The following is a 21,392-nucleotide window of genomic DNA, read 5'->3' on the forward strand; positions in this document are numbered from 1 at the left end:
TTCAAAAACAATCTTAACAGAAGCAACTTACACTGAATGACCGAGATTTCGCGGAAAAAAAAAATAGTACTGCAGAAATTAAAAATTGCTGCTGCTATTTATAACTAAAAATACCCATAATGGTGTTTTCGGAATTTATGAAAACTGCTGGGTGCCCAACAAAAAATACTGGGTGCCCCAAGGAATTCCTTATTCAACTATGAGGTTAAGCTTAAGACCCAATTGGAGTTTTCAACTTGGTTCACGCATTGCATTCTCCTTTCGCGTGTGGCTTCGTCTCACAGTGCTGAATAATAATGGTGATGGCTTCGTAGTTGTAAGTTGTGATAATAATAACAGAAAACGAAACCCTCAAACGAAGGGAACAATGCGAATATAAGTGAGAGAAGAATATATCAATATCGTCTCCAAATACGACGTCGTTCAGGTACACCTTCTCAATTCTCATTATGGGGTTCCGTTTCGATTATATATATATAGTTTCATAATAATCAGTTTTTTTAGACTTAATTTGGACTGAGCTGAATTTCACAAACTTCAAATTATGGAGGATTTATTTTTAGCTTTGTTATTTTCGCATAAAAACAGAATTCAAGGGAATAAAAAAAAGAAAAAAAAAAAACCAAAGAGGTGTGTTTCATGTATGCATCATTGTTTTTGGTTTGGTTTGTTTTTTCTATTAAATATTCTAGTGAGAACAAGTTATTAGGGTATTTCAAAGAAGATAGTAGAACCTTGAGAGATGCATAATGCGTGTGTTTTATTTTATATATATATATATTTCTGTTGCTTGTTCTTGGCTCTATGAATTTTCATTTTTTTTAATGATATGAAATTGTGTTCTCATTGGGAGCCTTTGTTGAAAAGCCTAAATTTGAAATTCAGGGGAATGGCAAATTCATTGCAAAGGGATTGAAATGCAAATGAAAGTGTTTGGTTTGGATTAAATTTCGAGGAAATGATTGTTGTGTGGCTTTAAAGCTTTCTCAAGAAGCTCACAAAAAAATATAAAATAAAAAAATGTTGGGAATGAGCTGCACTAATGTGCAAGTGAATTCCATTTCTCAAACTGAGTAATTGGATATAGTAGGATTATTTTGAATGTGTGTGGTCTCAGGCTGGAGTTTTAGCACCAGATGTCTCTGAGAATAAAAGCAGTAGTAGATAAGTTTGTCCAAGAGTTGCAGGAAGCGTTAGATGCTGATATTCAGGATAGGATCATGAAGGACAGAGAGATGCAAAGTTACATTGGGGAGCGTGAACGAGAGGTTGCTGAGCGTGAAGCTGCTTGGAAGGCTGATCTTTCTCGTCGTGAGGTATCTACAGAATACCCATTTCTCTCAAATTCTTAACCTTTTTAGTTTTTCTTAGTTTAATGCACGCTCTCCTATTGGGATAAGACTATTGTTGTTGTTGTTGTAATGTGCACTCTGCATTTTCTTTCCTATATGGATTGGCAGGGGAAGGTAATGAACAAAATGCAAAAACTCTGATCTCTCACTATGCAACAACCTAAATTTGTCACTGCTGCTTTAATATTTTAAGTTTTTGGATTAACATAGCTGCAATGCCCTCCACACAATGACTATGGTTTTCTGTAATTTACATTTACATTAACTTTTTTATTTTTAATTATTGGTAATGAAGTGTAATTAACTGATGAATTGAAAATGGAAGATATGATCTTTGACTCTACCTGAGCTAATTCCAGGTGGTGTGAAATTAATTATCATTTATGCATACTAAATAACTATTAAACTCTCTCCCCGTAGCTCCTATTTTTGGTTCAAGGGAGGACTCACCACAGAAGTGGGCCTTGGAGGAAGCCCATAGGGGCATGGGAAGGGGATGAACTGCATTACAGGGTTTGAACCCATGTTATTTGGAGGGAGCCCATTGTGTCATTGGGACACTCCCTATAGCTTTGCCTCTAATCATTTTTACTTATAATTTTGTCATTGTTATGCTGACTACTGATAAAGTTGAACTCAAATTACATTGTTACTGTTGCTGTAAGGATCTAGTACTATTCAGTATTCACAGTAATCAATCAAAATTCACAATTTAATTGGTTGTAAACTGCTGTTTATGGTTGATGAGATATAATGAGAATATAGTTGTTCCTATTTTAGTTTTATTAACAATAACTATAATCACTCGGTTTGGGGTTTAATCACAGTTAAGGCTCTTCACCTGTTTCCAAGAGTGTATTTTGCGGGAATCAAACCCAGGTCCTCCCCCACAAACTCAGCGGGTGTTGTCAACTGAACTATACCCATTGGGTTCCTATTTAGTTTTATTGGTAGAACTTTGATTACATTCCTTGTAATCATTTTTCCCCTTCATTAACTATGGGTAATTTGTTGAACAAGGCCCCCTCCCCACCCCCCCCCCCCCCCCACCCCCCCCCGCTCCCCTCTTCCTTCTTTGAGTGTTTAACTGAGTATGTATTTTGTACCTTTTCCTTAATTTTGTGACTCCTTTGATATTTTGATGCTAGATCCGTGATAGCAATGCAGCAATTACCAATTTCACTTGACTTGTGATAGGAAAATCCTATGATGGGATATATGGCCGACATTTGGTCTAGGTGTAGCCTTCCTTTTTTATTTTTAATTTCTGAATTGTGAGCTTGCATTACTCTGGTGAGTATCTTTTCTTACCTTGCATGACTTAGGAATGACTGTATCCTAGACAAATGCTGGTTTTCTTCTTTAGGTGAATAATTGACAAAGTGAAATGCACTGAATCAATTTGAGGTTGATGGTAACAGATATATTGATATTTGATATTGATGCAATTTTAGTAAACTGCTTCTGAAATTGAAGAAAGAAAGCAAAGTGGCTTTTAGGCAGTAATCTGAGGTAGATTCATTTGAACTTTTGGTACCACATTGTTGATGCAACTTTAGTGAACTGATTCCGAAATTGAAAAAAAGAAAGCATAGTGGCTTTTATGCACCAAGCACTATATGTAGAAAATGATTCTTTAACTATCACAAGCTGAATTAATGAAGCTTTCTAGCTCCTAAATATGTCTAGTAAGTGTTTGATACATGATAAACCCCTTGATGGGAGTGATGGCTCAACTAGTGATTGTGGAGCAAATTTAGATATAAACAAAATGCCCTTAAATTTGAAGCAAGAGATAACAAATATAACTAACAGTTGCTTTGTTGCAAGAAACAGAATAAATGTATAATATAGAAAAATGAAAATAATAGTTAAACAGGTGACATAGTTAGCCTCTAGAATCTGATATATGCCCTTAAAAGTTAGTTTTAGATCTAAAGTTGAAATTCCTTTGCCCTTGGAATCTACCTTTGGGATGTTGTTTTAGTGATCATTGTTCTTGCATTCAAATTATCAGATAATCACCAGATAAGGCTTTCTGCAAGAGATAACAAATATAACTAACAGTTGCTTCTTTGTTGCAAGAAACAGAATAAATGTATAATATAGAAAAATGAAAATAATAGTTAAACAGGTGACATAGTTAGCTCCTAGAATCTGATATATGCCCTTAAAAGTTAGTTTTAGATCTAAAGTTGAAATTCCTTTGCCCTTGGAATCTACCTTTGGGATGTTAGTGATCATTGTTCTTGCATTCAAATTATCACATGATCACCAGATAAGGCTTTCTGCAGATTGTTTCTTCCTTGGAGTAGAGGGATATATTTTCCAGGCATTTCTACTCAACGCTGCACTTTTTAATGTTTTGATTAATAAATAATAACATGCTCAAACATGTTCCGGGGATCTAATTTTCTATGTTCTGTTAAGATTTGTGTATATTACCTGTGAAGCATAAATATTGTTGCACTTGTGTATAATTTTCTATGTTCTGTTAAGATTATTCTAACAATACTTCCATTCATCAAACAGAAATTTATGATCCTGCTATTAAAGAAAATAAAATAAAATAAACATTGCCTTCATTACCCTCAATTTTTTAATGTTCCAGGCAGAGATTGCTCGTCAAGAAGCAAGGCTGAAAATGGAGAGAGACAATCTCGAGAAAGAGAAAAGTGTCTTAATGGGAACTGCATCAAATCAAGATAACCAAGATGGAGCTCTTGAAATTACAGTAAGTGGCGAAAAATACCGTTGCCTCAGATTTGCCAAGGCAAAAAAATAAGGCTTGGCTGGGGTGACAAAAAGGAAAACCATGCTTTCACTTTTCTCTCCCAGGGCTAGTGCTGTCGAGGAATCACATGAGATGCCAAGCTCAGTTTATGTACTTCAAGGAACAAGTATTGAAATTTAACTGTTTAGTTGTGGTTTACAATGCCTGTTAGATTTGTGTTTAAGTGTTATGACTTGCTCAATTAATTTTTTATTTCATTCTTTACTGTGATGGTGTTGATGGCTTGATGTTTTGTTTTGCTGAAATTAAGTTTCTGGGTAAATTATTTTTTAGTTTAAATATGTTTTTAGTATCTCAAATGTGAGTCATATTTTTTTTAGTCTTCCAAATTTAAAGTTATTTTTTTTAGTCCTTCAAATTTACAAAATGTTCTTTTTAGTCCTTTTTGTAAAGTGAGTCAAATAAAAAATAATTTTTTGTCATTTTTTACCATTAGAATTTATTTTTTATTTTTTATTTTAAAATACAATTCTTTTACAGTTTTAAATGGTCAGAGTCAAGTCAATAAAAAAATTAATGCAATTTTTAAAGTAGTTAATGTTTAACCTCCAGAAATGTATTTTAAAATAGAAAATCAAATTTTGAGGGTAAAAAATTGTTACAAATCACGAATTTCTTTTTTCATATTTGGCTGCATTGTGTAGCAGAACTAAAAAAAAGTATTTGGTGGATTTCAATGACTGAAAAAACCAACTTTAAATGTGGAAGGACTAAAAATAAAATTACTTACATTTAAATGATTAAAAATATATTTAAATCTTATGACATTAGCTAAATTTAGTTACCAATTTTAACGTCATGCAGAAAATTCTTGTATGAAAATTATGTAACTGTTACAACTTTTTTCATTTGAAATAATACTTACAAGAACGAGGTTAGAGAAAAGATTCAACAAATTTTACGATTTGAAAGTCAGTTGCAATTATGTAATTCAAAGTTTATAAATTTTACAAAAGGAAAAGTCAAATTAAGGATTGAACCAACTCTCGCTGTTAAAATGTGCAGGTAAGTGCATGCACAACCAAGCACAGTCAAAGTTCTTCCCAACCAAAACTTGCAAAGGAAATGGGGCTGTGATGGGCAGCCATCAACTATGTTTTTACTTTTTACTTTGAGTAACCTTTGAAATGGACTGCAGATATGGTAAGCCTGGTCATGAGACAAGTTGTTTCCATGGAATAGTTAATGAATGTCAGTCTCATGCACTTTGGACTCTTTCTCTCTCTCTCTCTCTCTCTCTCTCTCCTTTACCAAATGCTGAGGCAATATGGCAGCAAGATAGCTAAATTAGCTTTTTCGGTAACATCCAATTCATTCTTAAAAAAATGATTAAAACAAACTAAATTGTGATTCAAATTATTTGGTGTTTTAGTTTGGACGATAACTTAATCGTGTACAATTATGATGTCATTTAAGTTTAATTAAAGATTAAGTTGCACTAACTTCAAAGAATTAGTCAAATTTCTCCCAATACTGTTCCGTATTCTTCCCCTGTACTAACCTTTCCTAATTGTTTAAAAAGCAGTTTGAAAAATACTACAGCAAATATCCTTATAAAAGGGTTGCTGTAAACGTAAAGAAAAAACAGGGGCTGTGTGTAATCTCAAACAACCTTAAAGTTCTTTCAGAAAAAAAAAAAAAAAAACCTTAGAGAGAGTTAGTGTAATTTGCTCTTAAATCAAATTATTATACGAAAAAATTTCAGATACAATACAATGGCCTATATAAACTTACAATTTTCTATATATACAAAATATTGGTGAAAAAGATATAGAATGGCACGAATCAATCCATGGAATGTTAAAAAATCATTTACAGCTTGCCTTTTATTTTTCCTATTGGTTATCCTGCTTTGAACCATTCTTTCCCCCCTTTCAGGCATAATCTTATTCTTCCTTTTATTTATACAAAACTACATTTGAAGCCTAAAATAATGATCCCATTTTATCAATGAGATTCAATACAATTATGATTGAAATAGCCCTGAAACTGGTGCATGTTTAGAATGATGTTTACAATTATGATGTTTCACATATACATTTATGGTATCACGTAGATGTAGTAATTCAAGCCATGGCATCGGTCTTCATCTGTAAGTGGGATTCCCATACACATCTTTTCTGTTGTACAGGAAAAGTGAGATGAAAACAAAGTAAAAGAAAAAAAATGAAAAACAGATGGAAACAAGTCCGTTATTGAGGGTTAATCAATGTGCCTATCTATTGTATCAGCTAAATATGCATTAAAATATGTGCAATTCTGTATACTCATATATACACACCTTTGTTTGATTCAGAATGAGAATCATCAGCATGAAGATACTTGTATTTCATCTCTTTTTCCAGCCTCTCCAACCTATTGTGCTGTTGAATAAATATCCAATAGATAAGTTTTGCAACAAAAAATGATAACCAATCAATGCCATTCAACAGCTTGAAAATGGATAAATGTCCCACATATCATCACCAGAACAAGCAATCATTCACGAAAGCCATATTTAAGAATAATCATCCCTTTTCTATACACACACACACATATAAAATGGTCCTGCCTTTTGATGATGACTGGTGTGAAATAGTGAAACATTTACCGTTGTTTGAAGCCATATTGATCTATTGGATTGGGATGCAGAGATGAGAAAATGCATATTTTGACTTTGGGAACCTGAACAGCAGAGTGATCCTTGAAATATATAGACATTATATATGCACTAAGGCAATGATAAAGTTCACAATTGTGTGCCTTATCAGAATTTAAGTCTTTATTGAACTGTGATTGTTGTTGTTGTTGTTGTGGATATACGTAGGATCCAACTCATCCCATCAAGTTATACTAATCCATTGCAACTGCAACTGATTTTGACAAGTATGGGTTTTTAAAATTAGATCTGGTGTAAAAAGTTAAATCTCAGTGACCAACTTCATATCACATCTTGTCAAAAGACACTGTGTACAGTACAGCATCCTTGAAAGCTTCCAACCAAATCCAGCAAACAAAATACAAGAATCATAAAATCTTTCGATCACTAGAAACATCTAGATTATCTAAACTGATCGACAAAATTATCAAATAACTTAATTCCCTCTTTTAGGTGTTGTAGTAGTATGTATATCTCCTCACATTGGGGATGGGAATGATCTTCAGCATTGAAAGCGTGCACTTTATTTTTCGCTTCTATCCAACTCCAACCTGGAACCTTTTTCACTCCCCTATCTCGAATAATCCTTGTTACACTAGCCTTCTCATCCCACATCTTGAAACACCCATACATTTCGGAGAGTATAACATACGTGCAGTGCTCCTCAGGCTCCGGCTCTAGCAAATTTTTTGCTATTTGACTAGCTAATTCAATATCAACGCAAAATCTACAGGCACCTAATAAATTTTTCAACACCATTTCATCAGCTTCAAAAGGCATTGTTTCAACCAAAGCTTTTGCCTTCTTAAGATGCCCTGCCCTACCATAGAGATCAATTGCACAAGCAAAGTGCTCCTATCGTGATGGAATACCAAAATCAGACTCCATAGACTCTATAAAGTTGCAGCCTTCTTCTACCAGCCCATTATGACTACACGCAGTAAGAACTGCAACAAAGGCTATATGATCAGGTTTCACCTTTCTCTCTTTCATTAAGTAAAAGAGGTCAAGTGCAATGTTTCCTTGTCCATGTTGTGCATAACCAAAGATGATTGGATTCCAAACAATTGCAGCATCTTTGGAAGTTGCTTCAAAAGATTTCCTAGCATCTTCTATGATCCCAAATTTAGAATACATGAAGATCAACGAACTCCCAACATAATTATTGGTATCAAAGCCTACTTTAAGTGCTAAGACTTGAACTTGTTGACCTAACTGTAGAGTTGCTAAATCTGAGCAAGATCTTATGACAGCTGAAAAAGTATAATGGTCAATTTCTATGACCAGACATCTCATCAGTAAAAATAACCTCAAGGCATCTTCACTCAAACCACCTTGTACACATCCTACCAAAATGGAGTTCCAAGTGCAACAATCTTTAAGATCCATGGAAAAGAATATTCTAAATGCATCTTCCATGCTATCATTAAATCTGATATACAAGGTAATCAAAGCATTAGAAACCGGCACAGAATAGTCAAGACTGCTTTTTATCACCAACCCATGTAAACATTTTCCACAAGTTTTATTCTCTTGCACAGAACAAGCACTGACAATCCCAGTGTATGTATAAGCATCAGGCTCAAACCCAAAATTCTGCATATCAACGAAAACTTTAAATGCAAGATCTTCTTTCTCATGCATTAAGTAAGCACCAAGCATGGAATTCCATGCAACCAGATCACGACACTGGACAGCACCATCAAACACTCTCTCAGCATCTTCGAAGGAGCAGCACTCTGAATAAGCCATGATAGTGGCATTGCAGACAGTGTTAAACAATTCCAGCCCATGTTTCACAATTTTACAATCAACTGCATTGTCAACCTATAAAACTCGGCATTATCAAGCAATGTTAAAAGTGGAGACACTGTGCCATCATCAATCTCTACACCTTCAAGATCCATACAACTTAGCACCCAAAACACCATGTCACAATCACCAACTCATGAGTAACCGGCAACAAGCGTATTCCATGACACGTAATTGCACACTGGCATGCTTTGGAACACAACGTATCCATCGTCAACTCTCCCACACTTGGCCTACATATCCAAGAGGGCACTACCAGAAATCACGTTTTTTGATAGCCCCACCTTGAGCATGACAGAATGAAGCTGTTACCCGAGCTGGAGCTCGCCAGCACGGGCAACACCCTTGAGAATGCTCCCAAATGTGCAGCTTTCAAATGCAAGTGGAGACCTTCTCATGGCACCGAGGATTTTCCATGTGGTGTCCCGGTCACCGGAGCTTACATAAGCAGAAATTATGGTGTTCCAAGACACGGTATCTCTGTGGCGCATTTCGTCAAACACGTGGTGAGCAGTGGTTAACTCTGCATTTTGCGTGGGCAATTATGAGGTTGTTGGTGGTGTAAATATCTGCGATGGAGGCTAACTTGATTGCTTGGCAATGGGTTGCTTTGAGGCCAAGCAAAGTGAGGGAGTGCAACCTCTTCATTCAAAGAGACGATGGCGTCGTTTTAAATTTTAAAATACATAAGATTTTGATGCACAAAATGGAATTTGAATGAGACAGTGAAAGAGCTCTTAATTAACCAAAACGTTGCACTCCCAGGTTTTAGTTTCACATTGCACCAAAAATTACGAGTTTTGAAGGATACCAAGAGGTTGGTCATGGTACGGACGAGCTTTGTATACATCCATCGAAACCCAAATTCAGTTTTCAACTTGGTTCACGCATTTTCGTCTCACTGTGCTCAATGGTGATGGCTTCGTAGTTGTAACAGAAAGCGAAACCCTCAAACATTAGCATATTCAGACTCAAGTCAGAGAAGAATATATCAATGCCATCTCGAAATACGACGTCGTTCAGCTACACCTTCTCAATTCTCTTGCCTTTTACTATTTATTTTTTTTAATCTTCAAATGTTAGTTGTAACTATTGTTAGTTTTTGTTAGCGAACCGATTTAAACCCGCGATCTTTCTTTTCATTCCTTTTTCTTGCACCACTAAACCAATTTTATATTTTTAATATTATTATTTATATATATAGTTTCATAATTAGTTCTTGGAGACTTAGTTTGATCTGAGCTGGAATTGACAAACCGTAAATTATAGAGGATTTTTTATTATAAGGAATAAAAGAAAAAGAAACAAAGAGGTTGTGCTTCTTGTATACATCATTCTTAGATTGCAGATAAGTGCTATGACTTGTTCAATTAAATTTTTTATTGCATTTTTGCTGGGATGGTGTTGATGCTTTGTTTTGCTGAAATTGTTTACAGCATTAGCTAAATTTAGTGACCAATTTTAATGTCATGCAGAAGAATTTTGTATGAAAAGTATGTAGCCTTGTAACTTTTTTTTCATTGAAAAAAAGAGTAATACTTGCAAGTACAATGAAGTTAGAAAAGAAATTCAATAAATTTTTCAGATTTGAAGATCACTCGCCAATTATTGCATGTTTGGCTAATCGTTGCATATGAATTTGGAACCAAACGGAGGTTTTCAAAAGCATCTCCACCCTACCTTTTGTGTTCCGTTTGTGTTGAGTCATTGGATTTGGTCTTTAGAATTCGTGCACAACACTTAGACTGCAAACCAAACATGCTCTAAGATATTCAGTTCCAAATTTATGAACTTTTACAAAAACAAGTCAAAATTCAGGATCAAACCAAACTCTCTTGTTGTTGAAATGTGTCTAGTCCTAGAAAAAAAATTATCTTGCAGTAGTTCTTGGAATTAAGGCAGTGGAGAGTCACCAGAAATATTTGGGCCTTCCTATCTTAATAGGAGATCAAAATAACAAATATTCAACTGTCTGGGATATGGTGGCATAAATTAAGCAAATATTGTTGCATCAGTATCCAATATCCAAGTATGGTGTTACAGGAGACTTGGCATCATTTTCAGGGATCATAGTGGCCAGGTACTTGCTTGTGCAACCAAGCACTATCAAAGTTCATATTTACATTGAATATGAATAGTTAATGAATGTCAGATTGTCAGTCTTATGCACATACTTTGGCCTTTTTCTTAGGCAATATAGCAGAACACAAGTTAGCCAAGTTAGTTTTACTTTAGATAAGATGCATTTATCCAATCTGATGTACAACAGCCTTAGGCCAATGTTGAAATTCAATAACATCCAATTCATTCTTCAAAAAACAGAAGGATCAAAACAAACTGAATTGTGATTCAAATTACTTGGTGTTTTAGATTGGACAATTCACTATCCTGTTCTAAGTCGAATCATTAAAGTTTAATTAAATGATTGTAAGAAAAAACTCAGTTACAAAACAATGGTCTATTTAGACATGCAATGTTCTATATATAGACACCATATGGTGAAAAAGAAATAGAATGGCATGAATCAATCCAGGGAATGTTAAAAATTCATATTTACAGCTTGCCCCTATTTTTTCTATTGGTTATCCTGCTCTGAACCATTCCCTTCTCTATTTCTCTCAAGCATAATCCTATTCTTCCTTTTATTTGTACAACCTATATTTGAAACTTGAAATGATTATCCAAATCTATCAAAGAGATTCAACAAAATCATGATTGAAACAGCCCTGAAACTGATCCATGTTTAGAATGGTGTTTACAATGTCTTGGGGTCTCAAAGTAGCATCAACTCTAAGTACTCCCTCAGGCTCATCAATCTTAAGCAAATCTAACTGAGATTGCAAAAGCGATGCAGGCATATAATGTTTTCCTTCTGCAGCTCTCTTATTCACTCGAACACTTAGCACTTCAGCAGGAGCATCCAAGAGAATGAAGTTGACAGCACTTGCATAAGTCCCCCAATTATAACTAGTATCACCTGATCTAAGAATTTCTCTATATTCCTTCTTCAAAGCAGAACAACCAAGAACCAGACCCTTTTTGTTATTCAAGTATTCTTTTATGGCGCAGCATAGCGATTCAAGCCATGGCATCCGGTCTTCATCTGTTAGGGGGATTCCCATTCGCATCTTTTCTGTTGTATTGTAAGAAATGAGGTTGAAACATAGTACAAGGAATAAAGGGGAAGAAGAAAACATATTGAAATAGTCCTTTGTGGAGGGTTAATCAAGTTGTGCATACTGATATACACACCTTTGTTTGATTCTAAGTGAAAATCATCAGCATCAAGATACTTGTATTTCAACTCTTTTTCCAGCATCCGACCTATTGTGCTGTTGAATATATATCCAATAGATAAGTTTTACAACAAAAAAGTTTAACCAATAAGTCTGGTTTAACAGCTTGAAAATTAATAAATGTCCCACTTATGATCACCAGAGAAGGCAAACACTTGCGCAAGCCACATATTTAACAATGATCATCCTATTTCAAAATATATAAAAGGAAATTGTAAGAGATATAAGATGAGTCTAATGGTTAAGGGAGAAGGGAAAAGAGGAAAGGTTATGGGTTTGATATCCTTTTTGAACAAAATTAACATTCTAACAACTAACATGTTAACCATATTAATGTCTATTTTTTGGTGCCGCATAATGATGTCTTAAAATTTATCACCAAAGGAAGTACTAGAAATAACAAGTAAGGAGGATAATTGATAACCTAGTTAGATTAAGGTTATCTTCTAAGTAATAGAAGAGTTCAAAAATATTACGCTCCACAGCTGCAAGCATTTTCATAAAGTTAACGTACATAACACTAAGTGTCTGCTACTTTCCCTTACAAGGAAGATGGTAGTATAAGAATGGGATAGTTAAGCTCTCTCAAAAATAAATGTCAATACAAAAAATGAGATTTAACTCTAGTAGTAAAGTAAGTAAAAGTGTAAAGTGAGAAAATGAAGGTATATTTATCATTGAGGTAAAGTTAGTTAAGATTACAAAGTACTTTAATTGAAATCAATGGTGAATGTACTTTCACTCTTCATTTTACAGAAGCGCCAAGAAGACAAAATCCTTTTATACATATATTATGACCTCTTTTTTAGTTCTAGTCCCAAAATCACAACTATAAATGTAGTTTAAAATCTTATTTTATATAAGTATTAATGGATATGAATTTTTTTTTAATCCCGAGTATTCTTTGATCGAGAACCGAGTGAGATACCAAATTCATTTAAGAAATTGATATCTCTTGATAGATGTTTTTTCATATTTACACAAATCTAGGATTGAATTCTTGAAGTGACATGATTATATGTCAATCATGTTATACCATATTTTTGTCTTTATATTTGGTCCCTAAAAAATTAAATGGGTAGCTCTATCCTAATCCGTAGGGGATAAACACAATTAATGTTCTCAATCCTATTACCATTTAATGGATTCCATCCTGTTAGTTTCATTCCCTTCTCATCCCATGGAGAAGGAAGAAATGGAGAATCACACCCCCAGTGAAGGATCATCTATTTTCAATTAACATTTGGAAGCAAAAAATTTGGTCAAAGAGCCAGCAAAATAGAATAATAATAACACAAAATGAAATGCAATGCCTATCTAATTCTTATCTAAGGTTTATTTCATTAGTTGAAATATTGGAGTTGGACACTTACGTTTTTCCAGCACCGCTGACACCCATGACCACGATAACTATACCTGTGAATATTTTCGGTTTCGGATATGGATTTAAATATTGATACACCAAAAATGAAGTAAAATATTGAGGAAGAGAAATAGTGATTTACCATCGTTTGAAGGCATATTTGATCTATTGGATTGAGATGCAGAGATCAGAAATTGTATATTGACTTTGGAACCTAAACAATAGAGAGAGCCTTGAAAAGTATATAGATATTAGTATTATATCATATCATATGCACTTAGACAATGAAATAAAGTTCAAAATCACACGCATTTTTTTTGGAGTCAACGTCACGCGGTTTCTACCAAATAAAATAATAAGGTAATGTTACGTTACCTCTATTAACTTTGCGTGTGTTATCAGAATTTAAGTCACGATTGAACTGTGAACTGTGATTGTCATTTTCGTTGTCGTAGGATCCGATTCATCCCATCAAGTTATGCTGATTCATTGCAACTGCAACTGATTTTGACAAGTATGGGTTTTAAAACATTAGATCTGGAGTGCTATGAACAAAACGAAATCAAATTATACTTTTTTTCTTAAGGATGAAATCAAATTATACTTTAATTGTTACATTCTTTTAAAATTTATACTTTTTTTAATAACATTTTTCCATCTGACCAATGTTGCACACTATAGTGTAATTAGTTAGGTACTTACTTTAACTATAAAGATCAATATTTTTTAGGTGATCAAACATAAGAGTATTTTTTTTCACGGAATCTTTTATCATTATTAAAAATGTTATCAAAATATCATTCTTTTGCATTTTGAAGAAAAAAAAATATGTTTGGTTACATTTTTAACATTCTCATAAATAACTTTAAAAATTCAAAATAATTTAAATAAAAATACATAAAAAAATAAATTAATAATATTTTATAAAATATTTTATCTTATTCTCAAGTGAATATCTAGTTTTCATTCCTCTTCATGGAAATAAATGAAAATAAAAGTGTGGGAAAGTATGATAAAAATGGAAGTTATTACATTCCTAAAAATCAATAATAGCTGAGAACAATTTTGTAAGACTTGTAACAAAAATAGGTATATGGTATTCTTATGTTATATTCTCGAGAATGAACTTTTAATATGTGAAACAAGTACAATCTATAAAATATCAATATATTCTTTTAAAAAAAATCAATATATTAGTTATTGAGATTCCTTTAAATAAATACTTATTTATTTATTTAATATATTTACTTTTTATAATGTATTTTCTTAAAAAAAAATATAACCACTCATTTCCTATTGTTATCACCATCACACCATGACAATGACAATGATAGTGCTAGAGATGATCATCACCATTACTATTATTGTATCTATATCATATTTATTATTATTGTTATTGTTATTGTTATCACAACTGCTAGTCATGGTGACAATAACAATAACGGTGATGATAGAGATGACAACAATGATAAAAAATTTTTTTTGCTGAATATGATAATAATAATAATGGTGGTGGCAATAGCAGAAGTAAGAATATTTTTTTTGATAGAGATGTTATAATAGGTGAATTAAATAAATAAGAAAGAAATAATTATTTATTTAAAAGAATCATTGGTAATTATTATATGAATCTTTTTTAGTTAAAAGTAAATAACTAATTATTCTTATTAAGTTAGAAAAAAAACAAAATAATATTTCATTATGTAAAATTTGCTCAATTTTTTAAATTAAAGTCAGTATCTATTTTTACTTCTTTTTTTTGTAAACGTATCTATTTTTACTTTAAATCCATATTTTCTGTTATTAATGAAATAAATTAGAAATGAAAAATAACAAACTATAATATTTTTTTCTTGGTAAATTAATATTGATGTTAACTTTTAAACGAGTGTTTTCCACTTTTTTTATTTATCCAATAACTCTTATGGAATTCATATGTTACCTAATTGAATTTTAGCAATTTTTTAATCTGTGTAGAATTTTTAATTAAAAAATCAAGGTTGGCAAGCAATGGAGTGCTTTTTTTTTTGCTGATTAAACATTAAAGGGTTTTATTGTTATTCTAATGGACTATGGTTACTCTTATTTAATTAAATTTTAAATTTTATTCTAAATTATTAGTTTAATCAACGAGAAGAATAGAACATTTTAATAAAGGTGCTGAATAAGAATGATAAAAAACACACGACAGTTATAAATGATAGACACTCACATTGAGTACAAGCACAAGATATTTTTTTGGTACGATATAATAAATCTCGTACTATTTTATCGAAAAAGTGCTTGAATAACACATGTTATCTTACCATTTTATTGAAACATTACTTGAGTAGCACATGATAACAAGTGAGGCCTCCCTGAATCTATTCTTTCTAGGTAGGATTATGATACAACCAATTAGAATGTTTGTTGGGTACATATTTGAATTTAGAATAATGCTACTTACACATCAGTATATGACATATTTTGTTTCTATCGTTTAATAATTTTGTTTTATTTTATTTTTTATGTACCCACTCTTGATTTTGATACCTTACATAGATGGGATGGAATGTCTACCAAATTGTACACCAAACATTATCCTTGCAATTCATTGTCAAAATTCTTAATCATTTCCTAGTGCCACAATTACTATTCATTACGACCAAAACTTCCTTGGTTAAGAATTCAGTCAGAGAGGGTGTTCACATCATTACATGGCTATTACAAATGTTGATAAACTTCCAAACGTGACAAATCACAGGCTACTTTCTTATGCCAACACACATACTATTAAGAACAATAGAACAAAAAATTCTATTGTATAACATATAGCATGTTTCTGTACCCACTGGTGAGTGGTGATCAACACTAGGGTTTCAGAATACAACCATCTACAGGAATTTTATAGCCAACCCAAAGCAACAATGTGATTATCATTTTTTTCGCTCTCTGAACAATTTAATGTAATCATAATGCAGCTACAAAGTCATGCTAACTGTCAATATGGCATATAGAAATTATCTACTTGAACAAATGAGCAAGATCAGGATCATCCAAGTCCACATCCAGCCATCCATTCAACTTCATATGTTCTACATAATGATCCGGCGGCTGCACTGCACGAATACGTTTTGGAGTAAAGCTGTGAATTCTTGCAAGGTCTCTGGCAAGCCATTTAGCATAAATCTGGTCCACAGGAGGTACAATCTTGAGTAATATTATGTCATCCTTTTCTTGCTTCTCCAATTTGTTTCCCCTGACAAATCTGTTTCCCATGACAATTTATAACCTGAATGAAGAGTTTTGAAAAATGTATGAGTTGTACAAGCTATTTAAGTGGAACTAGCAGAGATGATGTTTATTGCAGTTATTAAAACAGTGAAATCAACATATGTTTGGTTTGCTTGTGCTCCTAAATTATATTTTTGCAGAGCAGAAACAGCAAGCAACACTAAAATCACTTTGGTCCTGTTTCGAATGAATTGTTCCAATTAAGTACTTAAGAGGAAAAGTGCTTATCATAAAAGCATCGATGTCAAAAGCTACTTCTCAATAAGTTGTTTTGCGTTCAGATGTACACTTGCATGAGTACATAAATAATAAGTGCCGTTTAGATGTATTTGATGAAATCACTGAAAGGTACACATTTGTAATTACAGCATCAAATGTAGAGAGTAGAGGCCAGTCAAAAAAAATATATCAAGTGTAGAGTAGCTAATAACCATGAATTCAATAATTTTATAATGTTTTATGTAATATCCAACAGCATACAACATCCAAAATAGTATTATCCCACATTGGCTTATGAAAGACATAGTACTGAAGAAAAACATGATTTCACATTGCCTCTATAGTGGAATTTGATCTCTTAATGTTAAAAAATCATTAAACCTTGAAAACCGGTAAACAAGTGATGGTTTTAAAAAATGAAGTGAGGTGGACCAATATGAAAGATTGTGTTTGAAAGAGTGTGTTTGAAAGAGTGTGATTGAGAGTGTGATCCTAGCTAGCATTCCTCTAGTTACAAACATAGTTGATACGTGTGTTATATAGACAGTGTCTGACCATCCATAGAATGTTATAACCAAACTACTCCCCTCTTTGATCCAACCATTGGGTCATTCTGCTGTCAAAAATTCTCCTACAGTTCAATATCCACAATCGTTAACTCCACTAGCAAGGTAAGTTTCAATACAGACACTGGGGTTTCAGGTTCTGAAGTCAATAGAACTCCTATTGTAACTAATGGTCGCATGACACCTTCTACTACCTCTCATTTGTAAACACAGCAAAAAGCATTCACTAAAAAGTCTATACTTCTGGTAACATGCTAAATTGACATATTGAATCTTCTAAGCAGCCTAATATAAATCAAGCACACAGTTTCTAGATTTACATATTTATGTTGTTTTTCTCATCTCCAAGGCAAGACTATCAAGACCCTGTATATAAAACAACAAGTTACTATAATCTATCAAAAATTTTACATAACATAATAACATATATGGTTCTCAAACAGAGATCTCCTTCTTGTTTTTTTTCTCCTATTTTAGCTCCTCCGATTCAACAGGGTATTATTCAATCAACAGAGGTTACTGCTTTAAATAAATGAACCCAATTTTTTCCAATAAAAAATTGTCATAGGCACCAATGTTCAGCATAAAAACGTTTATAAACTAAAGGTTGAGATACAAAAAAAAATACTAGTCTTCCATAAGCATTTAAATCAGCTTTCAACAAAACCGGTTTAGTTAGGAAAAGTTATCCATTTCAAACCCCCTCTTTCTCAAAACACAGCATATGTCAATTTCAACCAACAATATCAAAAGATACTGAATCAAATCATAAAAGACCAACTTGGATGCCTTTCATGTAAACATCATTAAGTGAGTCTCTTAAAAAAAAAAACAAAACAAAACATTAAGTGAAACCCATTCCTACTTTATAGTTCAACTTATCATCTGTGGTCTCTGCATACACTACCCTGTTAGCAATAATCTTCTGAATTAATAGAATTAATTCATATGACTGAAAATAAAAACAAGCATCAAAGAGTGTTAAACTTAATTCCTTAAACATAAGATAACACCATACCCCAGTTCCCCATTTTGATTTACCCTCATAATCACTGCTGAAAATCCATCGAATTTAACAACTGAAAATAAAAATAAATAAAAGAAACCTAGAAGCACCAATTACAAATATAATATTCTCAGAAGCAATAATCGAATTCGAAACTTAACACGAAAAATCAATTGCATCGGAATGTACAATACCTTCGCCAACTCAAAGCAGAGCGATTTTGGATGGTTCAGCGATAAGTGGTTCCGAATTACACAGAGTTGGTTTCAGGGATGGATAATATAAGGAGGAAAATGGTTCATCCACGCCTCACATTCACTCATACATTATTATATTTTCCTGGGAGGTATTAAATAATTTTCAATTTATGTAAAATTATATATCTTCTTATGAATTCTGTTCATTTTCTTTCATTTGCTCTTTTATTATATTATATATTTATATTATATAATATTTAATTTGATGGTCACGATGCCATCATACTTACGATTATGATACCATTTTTATCATAGTAAATTACATTTAAATAAGATTTTGTGATATTGTATAATTTTTTTTAATATTTACAACAATTTTATGAGATATATAGTGTAATATTTTTTAAATAATTAAAAATAGTATAATAAATAAGTGATGCTAACAGTAGTATGATATTTTTTAAGCAATTAAAGAATTAAAGAGTTGATGTAAGGGTAGGAAAAAAATTGTATAAAAACGAGTTGATAAGTTAGTTAAAATTTCTAAGTTAAATGAAAAGTTAAAAGCTTATAAGATAATTAATTTAATAAAAGTGTTTGACAAAATTCATTCATGAGCTAATTGATAAATGTTAAATAATATAATTAATTATTTGATTATTTAATAGCTTGTCATCTTTGGTAAACAACAATATCTTAAAAAGTAGGATAATTTATTTTTTAATTTTGTATTATAAAAGAATGATAAAGATTTAATGATTTTACTTATTTTGTTTAAATCATTTTCTTAATAAACTTATATTGTTAAAAACTTTTGAAAATATAAAGAATCAAAATAAAATTTTTAAAAATATAATGTACTAAAATTAGACATTTAAAATTTAGTACCAAAATAAAACTTTTAAAATTTAATGTATCAAATAAAAAACACATTAAAATATAATAAACTAAAAGTAACATTTTCCTAAATAAAATGAGTTTAATATATAAATCTATTTTGAATATTATTGCATGTGAATATTTTTCTTCATTTTAGTTTGGAAAAACTTTCTTTACACTTAAAATGTATGATTCTTTCCTAGGTTAAATTTTTTTTATATAATACTACCTTTGTTACTATTTATAACCCAAATTAAAAATGGTTTTGGTTCCTTTTTATAAGATATAATATCCTTAATTAAATTAGAGTGACATTGTATTGACAAACATTTTTTTTTAAAAAAAAAGAGAGAACATTATGACAATGGTATTTTTGAAAAAATATATAAATTTAGGACATATTTTTTGCTTTCAACTAAATTAACTACTTTCTTACCATCAAGTGTATGGATAAATTAACGTGGAGTTGTGGGGTTATTTTAACTTAACCATATGTCTCATATTCAAGTCGTGTATGCGAATGTGTTAAATATTTAGAGTGAGAGTTTTGTCGTTATCTTAAGTTTATCCGATTTGAATAAGATTGTCTAGATCATAAAATTAACTATTTTTCTTTGTGGAAAATAAAGTTATTGCATTTCATCCATAATTTGTGAAACAATCATGTAATAAAGGTCATGAGAGTTAGCATAAAATCTTGAAGTCCTTGATAAGCTATGAACTACTTGACTAACTTGCATCTTAACAAAACTTACTCTAGAATTTGGAATAGAGGAAAATGATGTTTTACACTTGTTTAGAATAACATAAAAAGAGACCATTTGAAGAATTGTTGAAACTTTCAACCACTAATTTAGAGTCAAGTTTGAAGATCCAGATCTTTATGTGCAAAACGTGATCTTCAAACTATTTTCCTTAATCAATCACGTAAATTGGATCTTATAAATATGAGGAAAATAATAGTAAATATAAGAAAAATAATCCAAAAATTTCGGAGTGGCTATGTTCACTCCCCATATTTATTTTATACACTTTTTAAAATCTTTTTCTCTAAATTACCCTTTAAACAAACTCATCATCCTTCATCTATTTCCTTAATGTCAGCTTTGTCGCCTTGTGTTAGTTGGTTGAGTCCTCTATGAAACACAATTCAAGCATGGCTAAACTACATATTTGATCTTTCATGTTTTAGTTTTTGTCCAATTCAATCTTTTATGTTTCAGAAGCTTCATTTTAATCCTTAACATTTTCAAATAGTTTTAAATTTTTCATCGTTGTCAAACGCTAAACTTTATATAAAAGAAATGAAAACAATATTTTTAAACATTTAAATGTATTTCTTAATTGTAACTACACAACTATACAAACAAATTATTATCCTGAAATTTTTTATTAGTATAATATTTAAACTTTGTTTGTTTCCTAACTCATATATGAAGGGTTCCAACTCAGAAAAATAGAGAAAGAGGAGTGTATAAAGTAGAAAAAGGCATTGGATATAGCAATTGTCAATTTATTCTCTTGGCCCAAATTTCCTTTTTTATTTTGATATAGAATGTTAAAATGAAGGATATGCAGTGAATCTACTAGCATACCGACAATTTGATCCTTAAAGTATGACATTTAATGTCATAGTGGTCTTAAAACTATACTACTTATTGACATATAGTCCATAACATACATGGCTTATAATAAACGGTTGAACTAATTTGTCACAATATTTGCATGTTTGTGGACTAAATTGGTCATTTAAAAAATGTTGGAACTAAATTGACAGTCAATGTATAGTTCATAGACTAAATAGGCTATTTACCCTAAAATGAATGTTAACAATATGCAGTTTGTGGATTTTGTTACACATTTATCAGCATCATTTGGTCACTCTATTATTTGGGTAGTTTGTGATCACTTATCCAAATTTGTACATTTCGTGACACTGCCCTCCAAGTTCAATGCTAAGGATTTAGCCTCCTACTTCTCTGTAGAAATATGCTAGC

At 31.8% G+C, this 21,392-nt stretch overlaps 3 protein-coding genes and 1 pseudogene across 6 annotated transcripts; 1 reads left to right on the forward strand and 3 right to left on the reverse strand.

Annotated features, from left to right (window-relative positions):
• The first annotated feature begins 229 nt into the window (after window positions 1-229).
• Window positions 230-5,361, forward strand: LOC114423187. Of its 2 annotated transcripts, XR_003668808.1 has the most exons (4): window positions 230-427; window positions 1,118-1,316; window positions 3,964-4,252; window positions 5,152-5,361. XR_003668808.1 is itself a non-coding variant. In XM_028389838.1 (3 exons), the coding sequence occupies exons 2-3, from the start codon at window positions 1,137-1,139 to the stop codon at window positions 4,135-4,137; spliced, it is 354 nt and encodes a 117-aa protein (XP_028245639.1). In that variant the 5' UTR covers window positions 230-427; window positions 1,118-1,136; the 3' UTR covers window positions 4,138-4,371. The 2 variants fall into 2 exon arrangements, 1 of the variants encoding a protein (XP_028245639.1); XM_028389838.1 differs by lacking the exon at window positions 5,152-5,361 and having other exon boundaries at window positions 3,964-4,371.
• Window positions 5,362-6,427: 1,066 nt separating this feature from the next.
• LOC114423186 lies at window positions 6,428-9,678 on the reverse strand (annotated as a pseudogene).
• A 1,361-nt stretch (window positions 9,679-11,039) lies between these two features.
• Window positions 11,040-13,495, reverse strand: LOC114423876 (gluconokinase-like). 3 transcript variants are annotated; one of them, XM_028390784.1, is made up of 4 exons: window positions 13,398-13,495; window positions 13,266-13,308; window positions 11,849-11,928; window positions 11,040-11,729 (listed from the first exon to the last, which is right to left on the reverse strand). In XM_028390784.1, exons 1-4 carry the CDS (start codon window positions 13,411-13,413, stop codon window positions 11,287-11,289), a joined length of 582 nt encoding a protein of 193 aa, XP_028246585.1. In that variant the 5' UTR covers window positions 13,414-13,495; the 3' UTR covers window positions 11,040-11,286. The 3 variants fall into 3 exon arrangements, with proteins under 3 accessions (XP_028246585.1, XP_028246586.1, XP_028246587.1); XM_028390785.1 differs by lacking the exon at window positions 13,398-13,495 and adding an exon at window positions 12,022-12,079 and having other exon boundaries at window positions 13,266-13,341; XM_028390786.1 differs by lacking the exon at window positions 13,266-13,308 and having other exon boundaries at window positions 13,398-13,475.
• A 2,457-nt stretch (window positions 13,496-15,952) lies between these two features.
• Window positions 15,953-18,666, reverse strand: LOC114423189. Its single transcript, XM_028389842.1, has 2 exons — window positions 18,514-18,666; window positions 15,953-16,526 (listed from the first exon to the last, which is right to left on the reverse strand). Exon 2 carries the CDS (start codon window positions 16,511-16,513, stop codon window positions 16,259-16,261), a length of 255 nt encoding a protein of 84 aa, XP_028245643.1. The 5' UTR covers window positions 16,514-16,526; window positions 18,514-18,666; the 3' UTR covers window positions 15,953-16,258.
• Between the last annotated feature and the right edge of the window lie 2,726 nt (window positions 18,667-21,392).

This window comes from Glycine soja, chromosome 8, assembly GCF_004193775.1.
Source record: "Glycine soja cultivar W05 chromosome 8, ASM419377v2, whole genome shotgun sequence".
NCBI lineage: Eukaryota > Viridiplantae > Streptophyta > Magnoliopsida > Fabales > Fabaceae > Glycine > Glycine soja.

Coding starts and splice junctions, on each gene's coding strand:
- LOC114423187 (XM_028389838.1), top strand. CDS start 1,137: ATGTCTCTGAGAATAAAAGCAGTAGTAGATAAGTTTGTCCAAGAGTTG. Junction 1,317..3,963: donor CTGATCTTTCTCGTCGTGAG/GTATCTACAGAA, acceptor TTAATGTTCCAG/GCAGAGATTGCTCGTCAAGA.
- LOC114423876 (XM_028390784.1), bottom strand. Junction 11,929..13,265: donor GTCAGCGGTGCTGGAAAAAC/GTAAGTGTCCAA, acceptor TATATTCAACAG/CACAATAGGTCGGATGCTGG. Junction 11,730..11,848: donor TCACTTAGAATCAAACAAAG/GTGTGTATATCA, acceptor ACAATACAACAG/AAAAGATGCGAATGGGAATC.
- LOC114423189 (XM_028389842.1), bottom strand. CDS start 16,513: ATGGGAAACAGATTTGTCAGGGGAAACAAATTGGAGAAGCAAGAAAAG.